Source organism: Giraffa tippelskirchi, chromosome 4 (assembly GCF_054371585.1).
Source record: "Giraffa tippelskirchi isolate mGirTip1 chromosome 4, T2T-mGirTip1v1.2.pri, whole genome shotgun sequence".
Taxonomy (NCBI): Eukaryota; Metazoa; Chordata; class Mammalia; order Artiodactyla; family Giraffidae; genus Giraffa; species Giraffa tippelskirchi.
In genome coordinates, this window is record NC_137278.1 from 119,988,270 (window position 1) to 120,003,192 (window position 14,923).

Genomic DNA, 14,923 nt, shown 5'->3' on the forward strand with positions numbered 1-14,923 from the left:
AGTGTGTGTGTGTGTGTGTGTATATGTGTGTGTGTGTATATATATATATACATATACTGATACACATATATATATGGCATCACCAACTCAATGGGCATGAGCTTGAGCAAGCTCCAGAAGTAGGTGATGGGCAGGGAAGCCTGGACTGCTAACTGAACTCAACTATATCGAAGAGGAAATTGCCTTGTTTTTGGTCAAAGAAAATAGGAAAACTTTCACACACCCAAAAAAACCCCACATAAAGCTATCTTTTATATTTGTGTTATTCTTGAGACTTTTCATTATTTTATTGTTATTTCTGAGCCAAATGTAGATTCTTTAGTATTAAAGGCAGTGATTAGTTTATGTGTCCCAAAGAACCAAAATACTTTAATAATCAGTGGTTGTTTTTTTCCTTATAGGAGAGAAGCCACAAGTCTTACCGTCCCTTAACAGTATTGACATTTCGCTTAAATTATCTGTTCAGTGAACTAACACCAATGTCATATCATCTCCTAAATATGATTTTTCATGCTGTGGTTAGTGTGATATTTCTTAAAGTCTGCAGACTTTTTCTGAATAACCAGAGTAGTATGATTGCCTCTTTACTTTTTGCGGTGCACCCGATACACACGGAAGCAGTAAGTAAAATTTATTTTTTGCATTATTCCTACACATGACTATAATGGTATATATTTTTAAGGAAAAAAAATTAACCATGACTTCAACTATTTAAAGACTCCTTAAGTTGGTACAGTGTCTTACCTTCCTAGTGCACAGGATGTAGCTTTCCTATTGTGTAAAATTTTTCAATTTAAAACAATTTTTGGAACATAAACATTTATTCATGAGTATAACATGTAATTATTCAACTTTAGCAATGTAAAATATAAATGAATACAGTTCTTTTCTTTGCAATTTTTTTTTTTGGTGAATAAAGATTTTAAGTATTTGTCAACTTGGCTTTGTGTTTCAAAAGACAGAAAATAATAAGAGAAACGTATGTAAGGCGTGAAAATGTATCAAAATACATGCAAACATAAGCAGACATCCTAACAAATGATGCTCAGTAATTTCATATTATTTATTACCATGTGTTTAAAAATTGTTCACTGTCTCTACTATTGCCAGTATGCTCATAACCAACACATATTCAAATTATAACCTTACTTAATTTGGTAATCTTGAGACTCCAAAATTGCCTCTCAGCAGAACAAGGAGGACTCTATTCAGTTGTTTTATTACAAGCTTCTAGTTTGAAACAATAGTCTGTATGTTTAAATTTTGCAGAGTTGTGTTTGTGTGTTGCAGTGGCGTTGTGTGTATCTCCCAATATCCTGAACCTTTTGGTATCTAACTGAACATTTTTCTATACATCTACAAAAATGATAGGTTGTTTTAAGTTTTATAGTGAGTTCAGAATACTTTAAAGAGAGTTTGGGGGGGTTTTTATATTTACATTTTTTTGAGTTTAAAAAGATATTTTAAAGTGTATTGTCTTTTTAAACTTTGCAGGTTTTGTGAGATACGATGTACTGAGTTTATTATATACTTGTATTTTAAGAACAGTTGTATTTAAAAAAAAAATTAGAAGTCTAGATGGTATACTATATAATTGTATAAGATGTCACTATTGAAGGAAGCTGGGTAAAGGGTAAACAGGACCTCTCTGTACTATTTCTGCAACTTCCTCGGAGTCTATAATTATTGATAGTTAAAATAGTAAAAGCTATTATAGTTACTGATAAATATATTTTTATGTAGGATACACAAATTCACCACATGAGGGCACTCAAGGAATGCCTAAAAAACAGAAATGCGCACTTGAAAAGTTAGAGCAGCTTAATTTCTAATTAAACTGCTGTTGCATTTATATATAGTTAAAATTTCAAAATGCTTTTCATTAATATGGACTCCCCTGCCTTTCCCTTTCTAGGTAACAGGTGTTGTAGGAAGAGCAGAACTTCTGTCATCTATCTTTTTTCTAGCTGCATTTTTGTCTTATACTAAATCAAAAGGACCAGATAATTCTATAGGTAAATGTCTAATATTCAGTACTTTTCCTTTAGCTGTAAAACTCAATCAAGTAATTTGTATTTACTTCAAGTGGTTCTTATTAAACATATGCCGTATTTGGTGTTTATCTATCATGTTACTTTAGCATCTATGGACACAAGAAAAGTATGCAACATTGTAAGTATTAAAAATTGTTTGTAGTTTATATTTTATCATGACTAGCAGTTTCTAGTTGATCTAATTTTTTAAATTTCCTAGAATATGGGAGTTTTAGGGTTATTCTTAGTTCCATCTGCCGTTACCTCCAAATGATTAAAGTAGCAATACTTAGTTTTTCTGTAAATAACGCCTGTGAAGGCTGTAAAGTGTATTGTTTAGGCAAGGTTAAAATCCTATTAGAGTATAACTTTTATTGTGTTGATCATAGTTCAGTGTAGTCTACATTGGAAAATGCCTTGTATACATTAGCCCACTAGTCCTAATGATGCTTGGCATTGTCAGAAAACAAATTCCAGGCAATAAAAATGACTTTTTAAAGACTGTGGATACAGTGAACATGAAAGGGACTTCACATAATGGTCTTAATCTGGTTAATCTTAAAATTTAATTCTGAGGATTTTTCCCTATGTTCTTGGAGAGTTTTCTCACTATAGACCTAAGGCATTGATGAAAAGGAGCCTAATTTTTGTATATGAAAATGAAGTTTCAAGAAATAAGCAATTCAGCTAAACAGCTTCTTAGATTTGTAATGTGAGTAGGTTTGCCTTGTGCTGCTATGCATAATGCCTTTTTAAAACAATTTGGGTTCAGCGTAGCAAAGTGGTTAAAAGCATGGCTCTGGAGTCCAGTTTCACATTTCACGTCCACCGTTTAGTAGCTTCATTTACTGTGTTGGTCAAATTACATAACCTCTCTGTGCTTTAGTTTCTTTGTAAAATGTAGGTAATAAGAGTCTCTACCTGTTGAGAAGGATTAGTTGAGTTAAGCATGTTAAGGCGTTTAAATCTGTACCTGGCTCATCAGAAGCAGTAACCCTGTTTTCCCTGTTGCCCGTCATGCAGTGAGAGGTAGTTCAGTAACTAATACGGAATTGCAAACCAAAATCATCTTTAAATACCATCCTAAACAAAACATGAACGATAGATAAACTTAGAATATATTGTGAACTTCGAGATCGTAATCAGGCCTCTGCCTACCTCCCTAAACATGTCTCTTACAGTTTTGCCCTAGTCTCTTCACTATAGCCAAGCAAACCTTCTTGCTGATCTTCTAACTGGTGAAGCACTGGCCTTTACACTTGCTGTTCCCTCTTGCTTGAACTTTTTTCTGTCAGATCTTCACGTAGTTACTTATATTCTTTGTATCCTCAGGCCTCAGCTCACCGTTTTCCCTCTGAGAGAAACTTTCTTCATTCTAGCTAAAGTAGCCTTTCATTTTATTATATTTTTTCATTCTTAGTAATTTTACTTGGTTCTTTTTAAAAATTTCTTATTCTTTGTAACTCCAGTTTCTTTATTTCCTTTAGAATCACTTGTTTTAAATTATTTAAAATTCTTAGTTTATCTTTTCAGGTAATTCCTGTTTAGTTAATGTACGTTATTGTGTTTGTATTCTTTTATAACTATAGTACACTTCAGATAGCTACTTGTATTTTAAAAGTCTTGTGATCTCAAGCCACATGTTCTCTGAAAGTTATCGACCACTGTGTCTAATAACGAAAAAGACCAGGGCCACTCTTGTCCATCCAGTGACTTAATTAAACCCAGGATGGAAAGCTCCAGGTTTCCCAGGGCCACTTCTGATCACTGTTGTTGTTGCCATCCAACCGTCTCATCCTTTGTTGCCCTTTTCTCCTCCTGCCCTCAGTCTTCCCCAGCATCAAGGTCTTTTCCAGTGAGTCATCTCTTCATATCAGGTGGTCAAAGTATTAGAGCTTCAGCATCAGACCTTCCAATGAATATTCAGGGTTGACTTCCTTTAAGGTTGACTGATTTGATCTTGCTGTCCAGGGACTCTCAAGAGTCTTCCCCAACACCACAGTTCAAAAGAATCAATTCTTTGCCACTCAGCCTTCTTTATGGTCCAACTCTCACATCCATACGTGACCCCTGCAAATGTAGTAAATACTAAAAATGAATACATGATCACTGAAGATATGTATCTTTACACATGTAAAATCAGCTTGGAAATCTGTGTTTGAAATTGGAATAGATTTTGATGATTGAGATTGATTCTACACTTACATATGTATTTTTTTTTAAGTATCAATTTATTCAGCAGGAGTACTTGTTTGGGACTAAATCACCATAGTGACTTCAGCCACAGAGATCTGATTATAAAAATCAGTGTGTACATTCATAGTTACCAAAAGTTGAAGAGCTAAAGTGACTGGTTTCAGCAAAACTTTTGCATTTATTAGAACTATTAGTTGCTTAAATTAAATCCAGCATCATGGCAGGCAGCTGTTTGGTTTCTCTTCCTTGAAGTGAAAGTATAATACAAACTAACAAGAAGTTTTGTATTTAATATGAGAAGAACCAAGTTAAAGTCATGGTCTGCTTACTGTGCATGACTCTGTTTAAACCTCTAAAATTCTTTCCTCATCTTGCAAATGAGTATGATTGCAACTGCCCTCATATCCCATAGAGTGATTGAAATGCAATGAAATACACTAAACTGGTTAGCTAAACTGTTTAATATACCTGTTATCAAGGCCATTGTTTCCCAGCTTTTTTATTATACACATACCATTTCAGTCATACTGTATTCTCTGTATCATTCACTTGCCAAGCTTATTCCCTCCTCTACTCCTTTATTCATACATACCCCTTTCCCAGTTTTTTCATGTCTCATATGTTCTTCAAGATCCAGCTTTTGGTTCAGTTTGTTTTGTAAATAATCATCTACTAATTTCTTTGCTCTGTGAATTTCTTGTTGACTTTAGCCAGATAGTTCAGCCCTTAATATAATCTATTACATCAGTATTGATGGTTTGGGCCTAACTAGAATATGAGAGACTTTCTGAGGAAGGAATACTGTTATACTTAATGTTTCTAATGGTGTTCTAGGTTTGTTTTTTTGTTTTTTTCCTTTTAGGTAATTTTAGTCTATAGAGTTCTTCAAAATTAAAAATGATTTCAAAAACATAGTTCTATATTAAGCCCAATGACAAAATAAAAATGTATTAGCTTCATGAATTCTGTTATTTATACCTGGATTTAAGTCAGTTATTCGAGTTTTTATTTGATTAATGTTCTTATTAAAAACTGAGGTCACACAATCATACTACCATGTGGAAGAGTTATAAATCATATTTTCCGACAAGAAAGCTGAAGCTCAAAAAAGTTGCTTAAAATCCCAAAGCAAATTAGTGGTAAACCCAGATTTAGTCTCATAATTCATTATTCTTTAATCAGATTAACTGCTAAGTAGAAGCACACAGTACAGAAGACATTTACTCAAAAATTGATGAATGTAGATTTTCCACTTAAATAGAACTTGTGAATATTCTATTACAAATTTTTGTTATAGTATTGATTTAAATGCGTATTGTTAACCTGTTTTAGTTTTCCTCGTCTTTTTTTTTTCTCAGTAACAATGGTAATGTACTTTGCCCAGTAGTTTTCAGTTTCAAATTTTTAATTACTTACAGATATAATAAAGTGTATAGATATCTCCATGATAATTTCAGGTATTTATCTTCATTTCAGATTGATAGTTCATTAATCACTGAACTCAACACTAAATTTCTCTTTTTCAGATTGGCCATCCTACCTTTGTTTTTAAATGTTAGCATTTGCTTAGGTAGTTTTCTTCTCCCCAAAAGTTTTTTAGTTCAAATTATCTATATTAATGTATTGTTTTGAATATATAAAGCAAAAATTGCTTACAACATTTGAAGTTTTTCAGTAACGTCTAATTGTGTTATTCTTTTATGATATTATAAAATTGTTTTTGTGTGTTTTTATATTTTTCTGTTTCTCAATTGTAGTGTGGACTCCAATTGCATTGACAGTTTTTTTAGTGGCTGTTGCAACACTGTGTAAAGAACAAGGAATAACAGTTGTGGGAATTTGCTGTGTATATGAAGTATTTATTGCCCAAGGGGTAAGGAAAAATATAAATTTCCTTGTTGCTGTCTTTTATACTATTTGAATCAGATTCTAATGAATTTATTTTCTAAATGTATCATCATATAAATTGCTTTACCAATAATATTTAGGAAAAATTTGCAAGAAACAAGCATGTTTTGCCTTCATACCCACTGAATATTACTTAACATTTTGTATTACACCTTCAGTTTTTTAAGGACAGATTTTCAAGTTTCAATAAAGGAACTATTGGGCAGTTTGGGAAAGCACCCAGTAATACTGTATAGTACAATTCATTATTGGATAAGACTGTTGGGCTCAGTTTTATTCATTATCAGTTCCACCAGTTCCATGTTGATTTTATAATTATAGTCAATTTTTATTTAATCTTGCAATTAGAAAGTACAGTTGTTGAAAACATTACAGTAAATCGCTATTTTTTACTTAATTTTTTTTTTTTCTTTTTCTAGTATACTTTGCCATTGTTATGTACTACTGCTGGACAGTTTCTTCGTGGAAAGGGTAGTATTCCATTTTCTATGCTGCAGACACTAATAAAACTCATTGTTTTGATGTTCAGTACACTCTTACTTGTTGTGATTAGAGTCCAGGTTATTCAGTCACAACTTCCAGTGTTCACCAGGTATGAAATTCTGGTTCTTTTTGTTTTTTTTTCTTTTTGTTTTTTTTTAACTTTGAGTTTTAAGTGATTGCAAATGTTCCAGAAAGTCTTTGATTTACATTAAGGTTTTTTAACAGCTTTATTGAGTTATAATTTATACTTTTTAAGAATCCTCATGTATTTAAAATGTTCAGACTAATAGGTTTTGACATACATGTACACTCATGGAAGCATCAGTCAAGATAATGATCCCCCAGTTGGTTAAGTGTTAAGTCTTCCATATCCTTAGTCATTTTTGTCTACTTGTTCTATTAATTATTGAGAAAAGGATGTTGAAATCTGACTGTAACTGATCAGAGTTACAAACTGACTGATTTGTCTCTTTCTCCTCAGTTCTATCAACTTTTGCTTCCTGCATTTATTATAAAACTCTAAAATAAAGTATATCAATATTTAGGATTTTGATGTCCTCTTGATGAATCAATCCCTTTATCATTATTAAATGAGCTTCTTTATCCCTGGTAATAGTCTTTACTAAGAAATTCACTTTTCCTTATATTAATATAACTACTCCAGCTGTCTTTTGTTAATGATAAGTGGTTTATCTTTTTTCATCTCTTTACCTCTTAATTCTATCTATATCTTTATATTTAAAGTAGATTTTTTATAAGCTACATATAGTTGGGTCTTCCTTTTTTGTTTGATCAGATAATCTGTCTTTTAAATGGTGGGTTCAGCTGTCTGATACAGTTTGTTGTAAATCTACCATCTTGCTAATTGTTTGCTCTTTGTCTCATCTGTTCTTTGTTCCATTTTTTCCCTGTTTTGAATTGAATATTTTGTATTCCTCCATTCTTATCTCCTTGTTGGCTTATTAGCTAAAAATCTTTGCTGTGTATTTTTAGTGATTGCTTTAGGGGTTTTGTGGTTTACATCATTTATCACAATTTATCTTTAAAAAATATTATAATTGTATGTATATAAATTATAAATATCAGTATATATAGTACCAATACATATACAATAAATAAGTTTATATATAAACATTTTAAATCATAACATAGCCTTTGTGCTATTTGCATATGTTTTTATTGACTATACATTATAAATCCCACAATACATTGTTAATTTTTACTTTAAACAGTTATCTTTGAAAGAGATTAAATTTTTAAAAAATTTTGTGTTACCCCGTAGAGTTACCATTTCTACTGTTCTTTCTTTGTTAGATCAAGATTTTCATCTGGTACCATTTTGCTTTGTGACTGAAGGACTTTCTTTGACATTTCTTGACATGTAGGACCACGCTGGTGATGAATTCTTGAAGCTTTTGTATATATAATACCGTTATTTTACCTTTGTTTTTGAAAGATATTTTCCTTGAGTGTACAGTTCTACAATGCTGGTTTTCATTCACTCATCTAAAAATATTACTCTTATTCTGTGGCTTGTGTTACGTTAAATGGAAAATCGTTTCATCCTTATCTTTATGTTTCTGCAGGTAGTATGTCTTTTTTTTTTCAATGCTTGCTTTTAATAGTTTCTCTTTATTGTTGTTTCTTTTCTCTGTATTTTTTAATTGAGACATAATTGACATATAGCATTGTATTAGTATACAACATAATGAATCTTATACACATACACACACAAATGATTACCATAATAAATTTAGTCAACATCCGTTACCATACATAATTACCAAAAAGTTTTTTTTCTTTTGATGAGAACTTTTAAGATCTACACTCTTAGCAACTTTCAAATATATGATACAGTACTGTTAACTACAATCATGATGCTGTACATTGCAACTTCAGGACTTATAACAAAGTTTGGGTGAAAATGGCCAAAAGTTGCAAGCTTTCAGTTATTATTTGTTCTATCTTCATGTTTCTTGTGCTTAGGTTAATTTAGCTTTTTAGAATATATAAGTCTTACTTCATATACATTTTGGAATTGTGTCAGTTATAAACTTCTTGAAACATTTTTTTGTTTACTCTCCCTTCTTCCTCTGGGACAGCAATTACATGTATTTTAGGCTTCTTGAAGTAATACTGTTACTGTAAATTTATTTCTCTTCCCTCCAAAGCTCCTTTTCCCATTTTCATTTTGGATAATTTCTTCCATTGTAGCTTCAAGCTTTCTAATTTTTTTCTGCATGTCTAATCTGTCCTTAATTTCTTTTATTTTTTATCTCAGACATTTTCATCTGTATTTGAGTTCTGTTTGAGCTTTGTGTGTTTGTGTGTGTATTCCATGTTTCTAAATGTTTTAGGACTTGAATGTCCTTTTCCACTGATTTTATCATCTGTGTAATTTCTTGGTCAGTTTAGATTGAATAATTTTTCTCTTCATGGATAGTATTTTTCTACCTCTTCACATGCTTGGTAATTTTTCTAATAGGTACTGTATCTGATTTTACCTAATGTATTCCTATAAATATTGTAGAGCATTGTTCTCAGATACATGTAAGTTATTTGAAAGATGTTTCATCTTCAAGTCTTGCTTTTAAGCTTTGTTTTAGGAGACCATAGCAGTGTTTGTTGTTGTTTAATAGCTAAGTCGTGTCTGGCTCTTTTTGCAACCCCATGGAATGTAGCCTGCCAGGCTCCTCTGTCCATGGGATTTTCAGGCCAGAATCCTGGAGTGAGCTACCACTTCCTTCTCCAGGGGATCTTCCCTACCCAAGGATTGAACCCACTTCTGCGTTGACAGGAGGATGCTTACCACTGAGCCACAGCATAGTGGGAGCATAGCAACATTTGGAATAGGGCTAATTTTGCTGCCTTGCTGACACAAGACCCTTCTGACCTCTCTACTTGATAGACTTTGCATTATGAGGATTTCCACTCTTGTCTGCTGAAGAACTGTTCCTAGTTGTGGGTTTTTATCTGATCCTTTCAGAAGGTACTTTCCACCCTGTATAGGCCTGCTGTAACAATTCACCAGAAACTGAGTGCTTAAGGAGCAGGATTTACTCTCTCACAGGGCCGGGGGCCAGAGCCCAGACATCAAGGTGCCAGGCACAGTGGGCTCCTCCAGAAGGCTCTGGGACGAATCTGCCCTACGTGTCTCTCCTAGCTTTGGGCGGTTGCTGGCAGTCTTTGATATTCCTTGACATGTTGCTGTATCATTGTAACCTGCTCCATCTTTACCTAGCCTTTTTCCCTGTGTGTTTCTCTGAATTTTCCCTTCTTTGTATAAGAGCATCAGCATTAGATGGTGCTGTGCTGTGCTTAGTTACGGAATGATGTCCAACTCTTGGCCACTGCATAGACTGCAGCCTGCCGGGCTCCTCTGTCCATGGGGATTCTTCAGGGAAGAGTACTAGAGTGGGTCACCATGCCCTCATTAGACAGTGGCCCCACCCTTAATCCAGTATGACCTCATCTTAACTATAACTGCATTGACAAAGACCTTCTTGCTAATAAAGTCACATTCTGGGGTTTTGGGTAGACATGAACTTTGGGGAGACAGGAATCAACCCACTATACTGTCCTTAGGTATTTCTTTGTATATATATGCTGATCAGTTCTCATTAGTACTGAAAACTGGAGAGAGATCCTTTACAGATATGAGTTCTCTTTCTCAACGGTTTTGTTCTCCCTGGTATTCTGCCTGCTAATTCTAACCCCCCTGGACTTCTAGGGCTTCCAGCTCCATCTTCTCAATTCAGGAATACAAATGGTCTCCACTCAGATTCTCTCTTCCTGTTGCACAGACTAAAAATTCTATCGAAGTTATAAACTCTTTAGATAGGGCTCCCCTCATCTGTTTTTTTTTTTTTTCCCTCTATCAATCAAGTGTCATTGTCCTTCTTTGCTTGATGCTAGTATAACAGAGAAACATCTATTTCTGCTTCATTGACTATGCCAAAGACTTTGACTGTGTGGATCACAATAAACTGGAAAATTCTGAAGGAGATGGAAATACCAGACCACCTGACCTGCCTCTTGAGGAACCTGTATGCAGGTTAGGAAGCAACAGTTAGAACTGGACATGGAACAACAGACTGGTTCCAAATATGAAAAAGGAGTACGTCAAGGCTGTATATTGTCACCCTGCTTATTTAACTTATATGCAGAGTACATCATGAGAAACGCTGGGCTGGAGGAAGCAAAAGCTGGAATCAAGATTGCTGGGAGAAATATCAATAACCTCAGATATGCAGATGACACCACCCTAATGGCAGAAAGTGAAGAAGAACTAAATAGCCTCTTGATGAAAGTGAAAGAGGAGAGTGAAAAAGTTGGCTTATATCTCAACCTTCAGAAAACTAAGATCATGGCATCTGGTCCCATCACTTCATGGCCAATAGATGAGGAAGCAGTGGAAACAGTGAGAGACTTTATTCTGGGGGGCTCCAAAATCACTGCAAATGGTGATTGCAGCCATGTAATTAAAAGACAGTTGCTCCTTGGAAGAAAAGCTATGACCAACCTAGACAGCATATTATTAAAAAGCAGCAACATTACTTTGTCAGCAAAGATCCATCTAGTCAAGGCTGTGGTTTTTCCAGTGGTCATGTATGGATGTGAGAGTTGAACTATAAAGAAAGCTGAGCGCAGAAGAATTGATGCTTTTGAACTGTGGTGTTGGAGAAGACTCTTGAGAGTCCCCTGGACTGCAAGAAGATCCAACCAGTCCATCCTAAAGGAGATCAGTTCTGGGTGTTCATTGGAAGGACTGATGTTGAAGCTGAAACTCCAATACTTTGGCCACCTGATGCGAAGGGCTGACTCATTTGAAAAAACCCTGATGCTGGGAAAGATTGAGGGCAGGAGGAGAAGGGGACAACAGAGGATGAGATGGTTGGATGGCATCACCGCCTCAATGGACATGGGTTTGGGTGGCCTCCGGGAGTTGGTGATGGACAGGGAGGCCTGGTGTGCTGCAGGTTCATGGGATCGCAAAGAGTCGGACACGACTGAGCGACTGAACTGAACTAGTATGTTAAAGGAAGTTTTAATTTTCCATTTTTTTATTTGTTTAAGGCTAGAAGCAAAAGTTATACTGAATTTTAACATTCGTATCTTTTTTTTCCTGCTGTTATAGCATTTTTCCATTTCACCTCACTCATCCAAAGTTTAAAAGAAAATTTATAAAGTTGCCTGTTCATAGTTTTATTCAAGTGACTGACATTATATGCAAGAACGTTTTTTTAAACAACAGCCCAATTTTTTTTCCATTATAGGTTATTACAAGATACTGAATATAGTTCCCTTTGCTATACAATATGACCTTGTTTATCTCTTTTATATATAGTAAGGTATATCTGTTAAATCCAAGCTCCTAATTTATCCCTCCCTCACCTTTTCCCCTTTGATAGTCCTATATTTGTTTTCTATGTCTCTGTTTCTGTTTAGTAAATAAGTCCATTTGTATCATCTTTTAGATTTCACGTATAAGTGATATCATATATTTGTTTTTCTCTACCTAATTTACTTCACCAAGTATGATAATCTCTAGCTCTATCCATGTTGGTATAAATGGCATTATTGCATTGTTCTTTTATGTCTGAGTAATATTCCATTGTATAATAATTATCATTAATAGCATTTTTTTCTATAAAGAATATTTACTTTTTACTTCCAGAATTTTTACTTCTGAATCTAGCCATGCTAAACTAAAAGCTCATTTAAGCATAATAGTGTGGAAAATAGATTGAATTGTAGATAGATATTTTGTATTTCCTTCTTCACCCCTTAGTCTTAATGTTTCCTGTTTATCATTTGTTTTAGGGAATTTGAATCAACTCTTTTCCATCTCTAGTTTTATAATATGAAAATGTGCCTTATAGGTGTGAATGTATTTATTTTTTGTATATATATGTAGATGGGTGTAATGGAGTATGTTACGTTTAACACTGTATTTTCCAAATATAAGCATTTTAAAATGTGTGTATATGTACTTGTGTTATATAAATTTTATTCTGTTAACCTATGAGGTTGATTGTAATATGATTAGACTTGCTTTGACATGTATTCTTTAACTGAAGTTTGATTATCAAATAATTTATCCTAAATAAACAGCTAATTTTTCTAAATGAACTCTGAAAAGTGGATACAGGAAAAGGTTTTCTATTCAGTTTTGTTGGTCATGTTGAGAATTCAAATCCTGGCTTTTAAGATTTAGTATTTTTCATACATGTATATATTGAAGTATGAAAGTTTTGGAGAAGGGATTGGCTACCCACTCCAGTATTCTTGCCCGGAGAATACCAAGGACAGAGGAGCCTGAAGGGCTACAGTCCATAGGGTTGCAAAGAGTCGGACATGACTGAAGCGACTTAGCACAGCATGAAAGTTTAGAAAATATTACTTGTTCAAATAATAATTCATTTTTCTCAACCAGTTGATATTTTTAAGAAGACCAAGTCAAATAAGTGATAGAGGTTGATTTTTCCTTGACTTACTTGTTTTAAAATGAGAATTGGGTTTTTAAGCAACTATAGTAAAGGAAGGAAATAGTCACTCAGTCGTATCCAACTCTTTGTGACCCCATGGGCTGTAGCTCACAGGCTCCTTCTGTCCATGATATTCAGGCAAGAATTCAGGAGTGGGTGGCCACTCCCTTCTCCAGGGAATCTTCCTGACCCAGGGATTGGACCTACCTTGCAGGCAGATTCTTTACCATCTGAGCCACCAGGGAAGATTTAAACAGCTGTATATTAACACAGTTTAGATATGTTAATACAATTTAGAACATAGCGTAAAGAATTAATAATCTGAAATGATTAAATGTACTTTTAAAAAAGATTTGACTTAATTTGCAGTAAACAGACTAACAATATATCATGGCCTATATAAACTAGGATATAAGCTTGTATTAAGTAGAGCACAAATAAAATGTTCCATAGTGCTGTGCAGTTACTACTGTGTACTAGAATTTGATTTTTAGCTTTGTAGAAGTCAAAACAAAAAGAAAAAGCTCATAGGTGGTTTAGTTTTCTCTGTTTGTGACAAGAGAAAACATAGTAATTCTTTCTAGGAAACATAATTTTCATTAGCATTTGGTGATGAAAGAAACATCTCTTAAAGGAAAACATTAGTTAGCGTTCTCAAAAGCATTCATACAACACATACAACAATGAATCTTACGAAACTTATGATGTTGAAGCAGAAAGCCATAATTTAATAAAAGCATTTCTCCAGAATGTCATAATATTATAGAATACCTGTCTGAATCATTTGCATAATAAACTAGAAATAGGTAACCTGCTTGCCCCTCAAACAGTTCTTCATAAATATCATACCTCTCAATTAGACATTTCAGAAAGAAATTTAAACTCTGGCAAGAATCTAAGGTATCCATAAAAAGTTTATGTCTTTAACAAGATTACATGTAAAATGCCATTTTTATTATTGTTATTCAGTATTTGTATCTTTTATATATTAACTCTGTGTTTAAAGTGTTTTAATTTCAATAACTTTTTTTTTTCATTCTTTATACAGGTTTGATAACCCAGCTGCTGTAAGCCCAACTCCTACAAGGCAGCTAACTTTTAACTACCTGCTTCCTGTGAATGCTTGGCTTCTATTAAATCCTTCAGAGCTCTGCTGTGATTGGACCATGGGAACAATACCACTGATAGAGTCATTTCTAGATGTTCGAAATCTTGCCACATTTATTTTTTTTTGCTTTTTGGGAGCTTTGGGAGTATTTAGTCTCAGATATCCTAGTAATTCCTCCAAGACTGTTTTAATGGTAAGAAAGTTTCTGAAATTTTCAGATGATACTATATTCAGTTTACTAATTGAGTACCTTTAGTTTTTCAAAAGCATCTTTGAAAAATTGCTGTCTGTCTTTGTTCGTGTCATCCTAATTTATGAACTTATTTTAGGCTATCCTATATGTCGGAATTTGATTAATGCTGCACATTCAGCATGTGACACAAAGAGTGATTATGAATTTCCCTAATTTGGTGAAAACTCTGAAATCATGGAGCATCTTTTTTAGCATTATTTTTTATGTATTTCTTGCCTTTACCCAACTAGATTATACACCCTTTTAAAGAAATGAATTATTCGGTATACTGTATACTTCTTTTTTTTCTTGGCACGGAGAAGAGGATCATGTAAGATAAGCCCCTAGAAATGCATAGCTCTTTATTTTTCATTAGCAAAACTTTCATTACTCCCTGAGGTATTTCTTACTGTGTTCAGAGAATTCTGATTATTTGAAAGTCTTTTTTTGTTTTTATGAGATCTGTTTCTTCGCA

At 33.7% G+C, this 14,923-nt stretch overlaps 1 protein-coding gene across 12 annotated transcripts in view; it reads left to right on the forward strand.

The window, feature by feature from the left end:
* Positions 1-14,923, forward strand: part of TMTC3 (transmembrane O-mannosyltransferase targeting cadherins 3) — a 74,003-nt gene that overhangs the window by 13,606 nt on the left and 45,474 nt on the right. For 11 of the 12 annotated variants that reach the window (XR_014082535.1, XR_014082534.1, XR_014082531.1 and 8 more), the window contains exons 3-7: positions 402-620; positions 1,916-2,015; positions 5,987-6,102; positions 6,557-6,729; positions 14,157-14,409. Coding sequence is in view for 2 of the 12 variants with exons in the window: in XM_081592054.1 (XP_081448180.1) it covers positions 402-620; positions 1,916-2,015; positions 5,987-6,102; positions 6,557-6,729; positions 14,157-14,409 (861 nt within the window). In the remaining 10 variants the exon portion in view is untranslated. The remainder of the gene's footprint in view (positions 1-401; positions 621-1,915; positions 2,016-5,986; positions 6,103-6,556; positions 6,730-14,156; positions 14,410-14,923) is intronic. The other variant, XM_081592056.1, reaches the window with a different exon arrangement.